This window comes from Geotrypetes seraphini, chromosome 3 (genome assembly GCF_902459505.1).
Source record: "Geotrypetes seraphini chromosome 3, aGeoSer1.1, whole genome shotgun sequence".
Classification (NCBI taxonomy): Eukaryota; Metazoa; Chordata; class Amphibia; order Gymnophiona; family Dermophiidae; genus Geotrypetes; species Geotrypetes seraphini.
In genome coordinates this window covers 701761-713839 of record NC_047086.1, presented here as the reverse complement: position 1 = coordinate 713839, position 12079 = coordinate 701761, and the positions used below count along the sequence as shown (strand labels likewise).

Below are 12079 nucleotides of genomic sequence, written 5' to 3'. Positions count from 1 at the left end.
CTGCTGCCTGGGTTGGCAGCAACGCACAGCAGTATGCTGTGGTGGTTGAACCCAGTCACTCTGTCCACAGGCTTCCTCTGCAGATCTTGGATTGGGTGACCTTGACTAAGGTCAAGAGTCTCTCCAGTTGAGGAGCAGTTTGCATGTCTGTCTCGGTACAGGTCTGAGTCAGAAAGAGCCGATGATCGGTTAGCTCCACTACGGTTCCAAGTGTATCTCCTCAGGACGGCTGTCTGTGTGTTCTCATCCAATGCGATGGCTGTTGCCTATGTCTGCCGTCAGGGGATGCGAGGAGTCCCCGGCTGGGGATTGGAGGCTCGGAGGTTCTTTCCATGGGCGGTGCGTCATCTCTTGGCTTTATCCATGGCTCATGTGGCCAGCGTCGACAGCATTCGGGAAGACTTCCTCAGTTGTCAGTCTCTGGACCAGGGAGCATGGTACCTGTCCAGGCTGGCTTTCGCTCCTTTGATCTGATGGCGTCCTAGTGAACAGGAATGCGGACAGATTCTTCAGCCTTCGACGAGAGGTCGGCGTCGTTGGACTCAACGCTCTGGTTCATAGTAACATAGTAGATGACGGCAGATAAAGACCCGAATGGTCCATCCAGTCTGCCCAACCTGATTCACTTTAATTTTTTTTTTTTTTTTTCAACCTTGGCACACAGGGGACCTTCTGTGCGTCCTGCTTACGTGGTCCAGGATAGGGTTCGTTTTGTGCTGGGTGTCCTAGCACAGGGGCCCGGTGATCCTTGTGTCTTCGGACTGGCCCAAACGACATTGGTGCGCAGACCTTGTGAGATTGAGCTCCGGGAGTGGTCTGCATCTTCCTTGCCATCGGCGGTTCCTCACGCAGGGTCAGTTTGCACTTAAAGATCCGGACCGCTTTGGTCCTGCAGCCTGGTGCTTGAGCGGGCAGCCTTGACGGCAAGGGGTTAGTCCTCTGCGGCCACGCTCCTGCAATTAAAGCGGAAGTCACCGGTCTCGGCCTATGCGAATGCCTGGGGGTGTTTTCGGCTTGGTGTGCGGGGCTCCAGGTGGACCCTTTGGGTTCCGTCGGTGGCTCCGGTTCTGACCTTCCTGTAGGCTGGCCTCAGGAAGGGTCTGGCAGTCTCTCTCTACGTGTTCAGTTTGCGGGCCTCTTCTGTTTGGGTCCTTCCTCGTTCAGGGGTTCTCTAGCTTCTCACCTGGTCACCAAGGTAATGGCGGAATAGAAATCCCTAATGTAATGTAATGTAATGTAATGTTGTTGTCCAGTTCTTGCGTGGGGTAGGGAGGCTTGGGCCTCCCTTATGACGGCCTTGCCGTCGTGGAGCCTGAATTTGGTCCTACGCTCCCTGACTCGTCCGCCCTATGAACCCCTGGATGAGATCTCTCTGAAAGATCTTACCAATAAGACCGTCTTCCTGGTAGCGTCACTTCTGTACAACGAGTGTCAGAGCTTCTGGCTTTGTTGTGCAGAGATCCTTTTCTCCACATCTCGGAGTCGGCAGTGATTTTGAGGACTGTGCCTTCTTTTCTTCCGAAAGTGGTTTCTTCTTTCCCCATAAACCAGGGAGTTCGGTTGCCGGCCTTCTGTTCCTTCGGATTCCACGTCTCGGGTCCGTGTTTTGCGGTCTCTGGCTATCTGGCGTCGTCTTTTGAGATACCTTGGGGCCACTACCGACTTACGTCTGTCAGCCCATCTGTTTGTTCTGGCGGGCCCCGTCGGGGTCGGCCTGCTTTTGAGACTTCTCTTTCGCGTGGATGCAAGCGGCTAACTCCGCGGCCTATGTGGCAGTACAGAAGAAGCCTCCCCTTGGGGTGGAGGCTCACTCTCCTGAGGAATGGCTTCCTTGTGGGCTGAATCTCAAGCGGTCTCGCCTGTGGAGACTTGTCGGAAGGCCCTGTAGGCTTCCCTTCATAACTTTTGCAGGTTTTCCAGGCTTGATGTGGCAGCTACGGGTGATACGGTCTTTGGCGTTTCTGTTCTTGTGGCAGGCTCATTGGCACCCCCCCCCCCCCCCGAGTTTTAGGACGGCTTTGATATGTCCCATCCGTTCAGCATCCCGAGAGCTTGTACAAGAATGAAAGATTAGGTTTCTTACCTCTGCTAATCTTCCTTCTTGTATAGCTGCTCAGGATGCTGAACACCCGCCCTTCTGTTTTTTAGTCCGATTCGCAGGTCTCCTCTTCAGTACCTGATAAGCAGGATTTCTGTCTTTGACTAGCCTCACTACATTAAAAAAAATAAATAAATAAATAAATTCATGCGTATTCCCCTTTGTTGGGTTTAAAAGTTGGTGGGGGTTCCCCGGGGGGGGGGGGGGTGCCCCTTCTGATCTTCAGGCTGTCCCTTCTGATCTTCAGGCTGTCCCTGTTCTAGGATTTTCCCGTGTTTTACAGTTTATGTTGTTTGCATTCTCTGTTTGTTTCCAGTTGGCCATTGTTGGCCGTAGTTTTTGGTATAATACGATATTGAGCAGAATTTAACTGGTAGCGGGAGTTCCCGCGCCCTCTCTCTTTTTTCTTCTGTTTCCTGATGTCATAGATCTACGTGGCTTTTCTACTAACTGAAGCAAGACAGTAAGCTCCCAGGCAGGTAGCCCAAAGGGGAGGGATCTTTTAGTGGCCCTGCAGCTGAAACTAATAGAGATACAAGAACCCATCTGTTCAGCATCCCGAGCAGCTATACAAGAAGGAAGATTAGCAGAGGTAAGAAACCTAATCTTTCATTTTCTCTACTTCTACTTTCAACATTTAGGGCCTAAGGCCAAAAGGGGACTTTGACGTTTTTTTTTATTATTATTATTATGTCCCTCCACATGCCTAGATCTGGCTTCCTAAAAATTTTCACAGTTTAGTATCTAAATTTAGGAACTTTCATTTACAAGATTGCTAAATTTAGGCACTTAAAATTATATATGGAAAGTGCATGGAAGGAGAATTAAGTTTGGCACATAAACTAAAGAGAATCAATGGCTAGCCTTCTTCTAGTAAACTCATTTGCGCCCTGAATTCCAGAGTGAACTTTTTTTATAATATCAGGATCATAGTCCCCTGTGACCACAACTGTTGCTGCTGCTAATGCCTAGGAGGTAGGTGAGAGTTCATGAAGTGATACAGATAGATGATGGAGAAGGAAAGGAATGAAGAGATGACTACATACAAGACTATAATAAAGTTGGTATTCCTATTCTTAAATTTATTCTGTTTTTTTGTTCCTGTGTAGGTATGATGCAAGCTTGCGTTCTGTGCCACCACCAGATTTTGGCATTCCAAAATTACATTACTTTGAGGATTGGGGAGTTGTAACCTATGGAAGTGCCTTACCTGCTGAAGTCAACAGGCCCTTTCTTTCCTTCAAGTCAGGAAAATTGGGAGGGCGTGCAATCTATGATATTGTCCACAGGAACAAGTACAAAGATTGGATCAAAGGATGGAAGAACTTTAATGCTGGTCATGAGCACCCAGACCAGAATTCTTTTACGTTTGCTCCAAATGGTGTGCCATTCATAACAGAAGCTTTATATGGACCCAAGTATACATTCTTAAACAATGTATTAATGTTTTCTCCTGCTGTGAATGCTAAGAGTTGTTTTACTCCCTGGGAAGGGCAGATTACAGAGGAATGTTCATCAAAGTGGTTAAAATACAAACGGGACCCAGCTGCAAGTTCCCATGGGCAGGTAACGTCAGCTTTGGACAAGAATGGAATTGTTTTCATTAAGGGAGAAGGAGCAGGTGCCTATAATCCTGAACTAAAGTTAAAAAGCTTTCAAAGGAACCTTATACTTCTCCATCCACAACTACTACTTTTAGTGGATGAAATCCATCTAGAAAATGATAGCCCTTTGGAAGCAACAACCAGCTTCTTCCATAATGTGGACACAGCATTTGAGGAGGCAGTTATAGACAGTGTCCATGGCGCTTGTCTAAGACACAAAGATGGAATATATAAAATGTACTGGATGGATGACACTGGCTATAGTCAGAAGGCTGTTATTTCTTCAGTTGCTTATCCACGAGGCTACCCATACAACGGGTCTAATTATGTTAATGTTACAACTTTTCTCAGAAAACCAGTCACAAGAGCTGTGTACCTCTTCATTGGATCTTCTGTGGAAGTGGAGAGCTTTAGTGTCCGAGGAGATTACCAACAGGTGGATATATACTTAGCTACAAGTGAGCATGCTTACGCAGTTTATCTTTTCACTGATACCCCTCGTCAGTCAGTCTTTGCACAGGTAGTTGTAGACCGACAAAAAATTGTATTTGAGAAAGTGTCGTTTATAAAGAGTACTCCAATGAAGGAGGTGAAGGACTATGCCAGAACTGTAGAACAGAACCTCTTACATTTCAAACCAGTTTTCAAGCAGCTTGAAAAGCAAATCTTGTCCCAGGTTCAAAACACGGACAGCTTTCGAAAGACTGCAGAGCGTTTGCTGAGATTTTCAGATAAGAGAAATACTGAGGAGGCCATTGAAAGGATATTTGCCATCTCTCAGCAGCATCAGAGCAAGACAAAAAGGAGCAGAAAGGGTTCCAAAGGCTACAAGTTTGTAGATTCCATTCCAGATATTTTTGCTCAAATTGAAGTAAATGAAAAAAAAACACGCCAAAAAGTGTTAGCTCTTGCACAGAAAGAGTTGCCCGTGGATGAAGAAGAGGAGATGAAAGACCTTTTAGATTTTGTAGAAGTGCCCCATATAAACCAAAGAAATAGTGTTTTGGTAAAACTAGGCAGATATGGTCCATCACAGATAAGCACTTCTCGAAGTAGAGCATTATCAATATCCGCATCTTATACTAGACTCTTCTTAGTTTTAAACATTACTATCTTTGTGGTATTGCTGGTTTTGCAGCTGACTCGATTTCAGAAGTCCAAGAGACTACATGGTCAAAGATGCCTTTATTCAGTTCTCTTAGTTGATAGCTGTATATTGTTATGGCTGTATTCCTCTTGTTCTCAGTCACAGTGTTAGGGATAAACAGTATATAATTTATCCCAGGACAAGCAGGCAGGTATTCTCACAAGTGGGTGACGTGATCCAATGGAGCCCCGATGCGAACGCCTCACAAGCAAACTTGCTTGAATAAACTCGAAATTTTGAGTCGCCCACACTGCGCATGCGCGAGTGCCTTCCCGCCCAGCACAGGGCGCGTCTCCTCAGTTCTTACTTTTCCGCAGAGCCAAGAAGACCGTCTTCGACTCTCTGCATGAAGTGTTTTTCACTTGTGCCTTCTTTTGTCCGCGGTTTTGTGTTATTTTTCTCAGAATCGCTGGTTTTATTCGTTGTTTTCTTGTTTTTTTTAAAAAAAAATTTCTTCCGTTTGTTCGACCGGGCAGGCCACGTGGCCGCAGCCCCGCAGCTTCAATCTTGCGGCGGAGCTTTTTCAGCCTATGTCCCGGCCTGCAACCGGCTTTAAAAAGTGTTCCAAGTGCCAGCGTGCGATTTCCCTGACGGACCCTTATCGACGCTGTCTTCGGTGTCTCGGGCCTCAACATCTTCCGAAATCGTGCCGGCCTTGCTCAACACTTACGTCCCGTGCTTTCAAGCGCCGTTGCATCCTGTGGGAGCAGCTTTTCAGCATGGAGTCTTCGATGGAGCTTTCATCCTCGAAGGGTGCTTCGCCCTCGACATCATCCGATGCTCTCCAGGCTTCCACAGCTTCTGCTCCGAGCCTCATCAAACCTGCCTCGTTTGTACCGGCTATGTCTTCGACGCCTGCTGCAGTGCCTTCCTCTGTCTCTTCAGGTCAGATAGAACAGCAGCCCATTCCCCCGGTGGTGCTTAAAGTGCCCAAGGCTTCTAAGTCCAAGCACTCTCACACTGCCTCGAGGGAACACGAAGGCCATGCAGGTGGTCCCGTTGGAGACGCGGATCCATCCTTGCCGGTTTCGTTCCAGACCTTATTGGAGAAGCAATTAATTCAGCTCTTTACAACCATGGGGCCAAAGCTTCTCTCACAAATCCAGCCTGGGCATGTGGAGGTCTCCCACGAGGTCAAGCTGCCTCCTGTGCCTCAGTCGTACGCACACTCTCTACAGGGAGCAGAGTCTCTGCGAGTGTCTGGTCTGGCATCTCGGCATGCATCGCAAGGAGCAGAGTCTTTGCTCATGCCTCCGTTGGAACCCATACACTCGATGCCAGGAGCAGAGTCTTTGCGAGTGCCTCGAGGTTCTTCCATGCAACAGTCTTTGCTTCGTTCCACAGCCTCCAGCCCTATCCATTCTCTGGGGGCTTCGGCGGGGATACGCTCTCCTCGATTGTCGAGGCCTGCTTCGAGGCACAGCTCGCATCATCGACCGAGGCATTCTTCAAAGCATTCATCCAGGCATGCCTCGCCTCATCGGAAGCAGCCTTTTCTTCAATATTCCCCACCGTCTGCTTCGACCCTTCCGCTTCCGGATCTCGAAGACCTGGTGGGTTCTTTTTCTCCATCCAGATTTCCTTCTTCATTGGAGCAAGCTGCCTCGACACCCTCGAGTCCCTCTCGAGGCCAGGCTTTGGCAGATCAGCTGTCTTTTTCCTCTTTTCTGCGTCAGATGGCAGCTGATTTGGATATTCAACTTGACACTGGATCTAAGTTTTCCAAGGAGTATCTCGAGACCATGCATCTTCCTCAACCTCCTGCTGAATCCCTCAAGCTTCCTCTTCACAAGCTTTTGATCAAACCTTTGTCCGCTATCTGGAAACTCCTTATTCCATTCCAACTGTTCCAGGCAAATTGAATTCCAGATATAGGACTGTACATCACAAGGGGTTTGACAGTGCTCAATTGTCTCACCAATTCCTTCTGGTTGAATCTTCTTTAAAAAGTTCTCACCCTTCCCAGGTGTATGCCACTGTTCCTCCGGGCAGGGAAGGCAAAACAATGGACAGATTTGGTCGTCGCATCTACCAAAACTCTATGGTGACCTCCAGAGTCCTCAACTATAATTTTCATTTCATCACCTATTTTGAGTTCTTTCTCTCCATCCTTCAAAAGTTCATGCCTTATCTGGATTCTCGTGCGCATTTTGAATACCAAGAAGACCTTGCATCCTTGTCCCAACTTCGGCTGCAGCTTCTTCAGTCCTCCTATGATGCTTTTGAGCTATCTGCTCGAGCTTGCTCGGTGGCCATGGGGTGTCTGGGGTGGCTCCGTACCATCGACATGGATCCTAACCTCCAGGACCAGCTGGCTAATTTTCCTTGCGCTGGCAATGACCTCTTTGACGAGTCTATTGAGGCAGCCACCAAGAGCAAAAGAGAACCGGCATGGCTTACCATACAGGTGAAGGAAGCCATAAAAGAAAAGAAAGACTCTTTCAAAAAATGGAAATGCATAAAGACAACCGAAGCCTGGAACAAACATAAAGATGATCAGAAGAAATGTCACAAGGCGGTGAGGGATGCCAAACAGGATTATGAGGAAAAAATAGCCCAGGAGGCCAAAAACTTCAAGCCCTTCTTTAGATACGTGAAAGGGAAAAAACCTGCAAAAGAGGCAGTGGGACCCCTGGACGACCAGGGAAGAAAAGGGTACATCAAGGAAGATAAACAAATCGCAGACAAACTAAATTCCTTCTTTGCGTCTGTCTTTACGAAGGAAGACACCTCAACAATACCTGAAGCAGAGAAAGTGTTTCCAGGAGAAATAGAGGACAGCCTCACCACAGTTGAAGTGGACTTAGACCAGATATACTATCAGATCGACAAACTTAAAAGTGACAAATCCCCTGGACCGGATGGAATTCACCCGAGAGTCTTAAAGGAATTGAAGGTTGAAATCGGAGAGTTATTGCACAAACTTGCAAACCTGACAATCAGAACTGGACAGATACCGGACGACTGGAGGATAGCGAACGTCACGCCAATTTTCAAAAAAAGATCGAGAGGGGAACCGGGCAACTATAGGCCTGTGAGTCTTACGTCGGTCCCCGGCAAGATGGTTGAAGCACTGATCAAGGATAGCATAGTCCGGCACTTGGACGCACACGACTTGATGAAACCCAGTCAACATGGATTCAGGAAAGGGAAATCATGTTTGACGAATTTACTCCAATTTTTTGAGACCGTAAACGAGCAAATTGATAGTGGGAAGCCTGTGGACATAATATACTTGGACTTCCAGAAAGCGTTCGACAAAGTTCCACACGAAAGACTTCTCAGGAAACTACAAAGCCATGGCATAGAGGGAGATATACAAAGATGGATAGGCAAATGGCTGGAAAACCGAAAGCAGAGAGTGGGCATAAATGGGAAGTTCTCCGACTGGGAGAAAGTGACTAGTGGTGTACCCCAGGGCTCGGTACTTGGGCCGATCCTTTTTAATATTTATATCAATGACCTGGAGGAAGGAACATCCAGTGAGATCATCAAGTTTGCAGACGATACAAAACTATGCCGGGCGATCAGATCGCAGGAGGATAGAGAGAAACTCCAGAGCGACTTGTGTCGGTTAGAAACATGGGCGGAGAAATGGCAGATGAAGTTCAATGTGGAGAAATGCAAGGTAATGCATTTAAGCAATAAAAATAAGGAATACGAGTATACAATGTCAGGTGCAACTCTGGGGAAGAGTGAACAAGAAAGGGACCTGGGTGTACTGATAGATAGGACCCTGAAGCCGTCGGCACAATGCGCGGCAGCGGCAAAGAAGGCAAATAGAATGTTGGGCATGATAAAGAAAGGAATCTCGAGTAGATCGGAGAAAGTTATAATGCCGCTTTATAGGGCAATGGTCAGACCACACTTGGAATACTGCGTCCAACATTGGTCTCCCTACCTAAAGAAGGATATAAAACTGCTGGAGAGGGTGCAGAGACGAGCAACAAAACTGGTGAAGGGTATGGAGAGACTGGAATATGAGGATAGACTTATAACACTAGGATTGTTCTCCCTTGAGAAAAGGAGAATGCGTGGGGATATGATCGAGACCTTCAAAATACTGAAAGGAATCGACAAAATAGAGCAGAGAAGATTATTTACACTGTCCAATTTGACACGGACTAGAGGACATGGAATGAAGCTAAGGGGGGACAGGTTCAGGACTAATGTCAGGAAGTTCTGCTTCACTCAGAGAGTGGTTGACACCTGGAATGCCCTCCCAGAGGAGATTATTGCGGAATCGACCGTCCTAGGCTTCAAGAGCAAACTAGATGCATATCTCCTTAAGAGAGGCATATAAAGATATGGTGGACTATAAATTACGCCAGGTGTACACCTGGCGGGGCCTCCGCGTGTGCGGATCGCCGGACTTGATGGACCGAAGGTCTGATCCGGAGATGGCAGTTCTTATGTTCTTATGTAAGAAGCTTTCAGACCACGAGAAGTCTTTTGCATCCATTCTCCACCCGAAGCCGAAGCCGGCTCCTCCTCGCCCTACACGCCCTCCTCTGATTTACCAATGGCGTTTTCCACCAAAACAGGCTCCTTCCATTCGTCAGCCTGTCAAGAGGCAATATCCTCAGAAGCAGCAGAAGCCTCAGCCACCTGCTGTACCCAAGGCTCCTCAGCCTTTTTGACTGTCTGATAGAAAGCATAACCTCAGTCGTTCTGCTATTTCCCGTTTTTCCCCCTATCGGAGGTCGTCTCCATCATTTTTACCACCGATGGATAACTGTTACCACCGACCTCTGGGTCCTTTCCATCGTCAGGGAGGGATACTCTCTTCAGTTCCATCAAGTTCCTTCAGAACATCCTCCAAGAGAGTATCCTTCCAACTCTGCCCAGACCGCCCTTCTTCTTCAGGAAGCTCAAGCTTTGTTGCAGCTCCGAGCTTTCGAGCCGGATCCTTTGCCTCAATGCGCAGCAGCGGCAAAGAAACCTAACAGGATGTTAGGCATGATAAAGAAGGGAATCACGAGTAGATCAAGGGAGGTCATAATGCCGCTTTATAGAGCAATGGTCAGACCACACTTGGAATACTGTGTCCAACACTGGTCTCCATACCTGAAGAAGGATATAACACTGCTGGAGAGGGTGCAGAGGCGAGCGATGAAGCTAGTAAAAGGTATGGAGAACTTGAGCTACAAAGATCGCCTCAGAAAACTGGGATTATTCACCCTTGAGAAGAAAAGACTGAGAGGGGATCTGATAGAGACTTTTAAATTGCTAAAAGGAATTGACAAAATGGAGCAAGCTCACTCACCAGCAGGGGGAAAGGATGGTGAGCAAGAAACAGCGTTATTCACATTGGCAAATATGACCCAGACTCGGACCAGAGGTCATGGCCTGAAGCTGAGAGGGGACACGGCCAGGACAAATGTCAGAAAGTTCTGCTTTACACAGTGAGTGGTGAACACCAGGAACTCTCTCCCAAAAGAGATGGTGGAGGAAACCACCATTCTAGGATTTAAGGGAAAATTGGACACACATCTTCTTGCAGGACACATTAAGGGATAAGATGACTAATGTATTCGTTAGGGTACGCCTGGCTGAGCCTCCGCATGTGCGGATCACCGAACTGGATGGACCCCCAGGTCTGATCCGGTGCAGGCATTAAAAAAAAAAAAACCAGAACAAGGGATTTTACTCCCAGTACTTCCTTGTTCCGAAGAAGACGGGTGAGCTGCGTCCTATTTTGGATCTCAGGATGCTCAACAAATTTCTGGTCAGAGAAAAATTTTGCATGCTGACCTTAGCTTCTCTGTATCCCCTCCTCGAGCAGAACGATTGGTTATGCTCTCTGGATCTCAAGGAGGCCTACACTCACATTACCATCCAACCAACCTCCCGTCAATACCTCAGATTTCGGGTGGGAAATCTTCATTATCAATACAGAGTGCTTCCTTCAACCTGGCCTCGTCACCCAGGGTCTTCACCAAATGCCTGGTAGTGGTGGCCGCTGCGCTCAGGAACCATGGTCTTCAGGTGTTTCCCTACCTAGACGACTGGCTCATCAAGGATTCCATGTCTCAAGGAGTCGTCCTAGCAACCCAGCAAACTATCTGGTTCCTGCAGAGTCTGGGATTCGAAATCAACTTTCCGAAATCCCATCTCCAGCCTTCTCAGACTCTTCCATTCATCGGAGCTGTTCTGGATACTGTCCAACTCAGAGCGTTCCTTCCTCAACAATGTCTGGAAGCTCTTTCCATCTTTGTCATTTGGTCTCCTCTCACCCGTCCATCTCGGCGAGACACATGATGGTTCTTCTGGGTCACATGGCTTCTACAGTACACGTGACTCCTTTTGCCAGACTTCACCTCAGAATTCCTCAGTGGACCCTGGCATCTCAGTGGACGCAGGTTTCTGACCCTCTGACTCGACACATCCAGGTCACTCCTGCTCTGACAGTCTCTTCGCTGGTGGATGCTCTCTTCCAATCTATCCAGAGGCTTACTTTTTTACACACACCCCCCCCCCACATCAGAAGCTTCTCACGACCGATTCTTCAACTTACGCTTGGGGGACTCATCTAGATGGTCTCCGTACTCAAGGCTATTGGACCAGTACGGATCGTCAGTGTCACATCAATCTCCTGGAACTCAGGGCGATTTTCAACGCTCTCAATGCTTTTCAGCATCTGCTTCACGACCGTGTAGTCCTCATTTGCACGGACAATCAAGTCGCAATGTATTATGTCAACAAACAGGGAGGCACGAGATCTTCCTCCTTCTGTCAGGAAGCTCTGAAAGTTTGGGATTGGGCAATTCGCCACAACACCTTCTTCAAAGCTGTCTACATTTAGGGGACGGACAATGCCTTAGCAGACAACTTGAGTCGTCTTCTACAGCCTCACGAATGGACTCTCCATTCCGCGCCCCTTCATCACATCTTCTCTCAGTGGGGAACACCTCAGATAGATCTCTTTGCAGCCCCCCACAACTTCAAGCTGCCTCAGTTCTGCTCCAGGATCTACACTCCTCATCGCCTCGAGTCAGATGCTTTTCTTCTGGACTGGACGAATCTCTTTCTATATGCGTTTCCTCCTTTTCCTCTCATTCAAAAGACGCTGGTCAAGCTGAAGTCCGACTATGCCACCATGATTCTGGTTGCTCCTCGGTGGCCCAGACAAGCCTGGTACTCCCTCATAGTAACATAGTAACATAGTAGATGACGGCAGATAAAGACCCGAATGGTCCATCCAGTCTACCCAACCTGATTCAATTTAAA

The 12079-nt window shown here is 47.8% G+C and overlaps 1 protein-coding gene across 3 annotated transcripts in view; it reads left to right on the top strand.

Moving 5' to 3' along the window:
* DSE (dermatan sulfate epimerase) overlaps nucleotides 1-12079 on the top strand; it is a 244157-nt gene that overhangs the window by 187768 nt on the left and 44310 nt on the right. For 2 of the 3 annotated variants that reach the window (XM_033937232.1, XM_033937231.1), the window contains one exon: nucleotides 3208-5034. The exons of the other annotated variant lie outside the window; for it this stretch is intronic. In XM_033937232.1, the coding sequence (XP_033793123.1) occupies nucleotides 3208-4960 (1753 nt within the window). In that variant the 3' untranslated portion in view covers nucleotides 4961-5034. Of the gene's footprint in view, nucleotides 1-3207; nucleotides 5035-12079 lie in introns of those variants that run through there. 3 annotated transcript variants of the gene reach the window in all.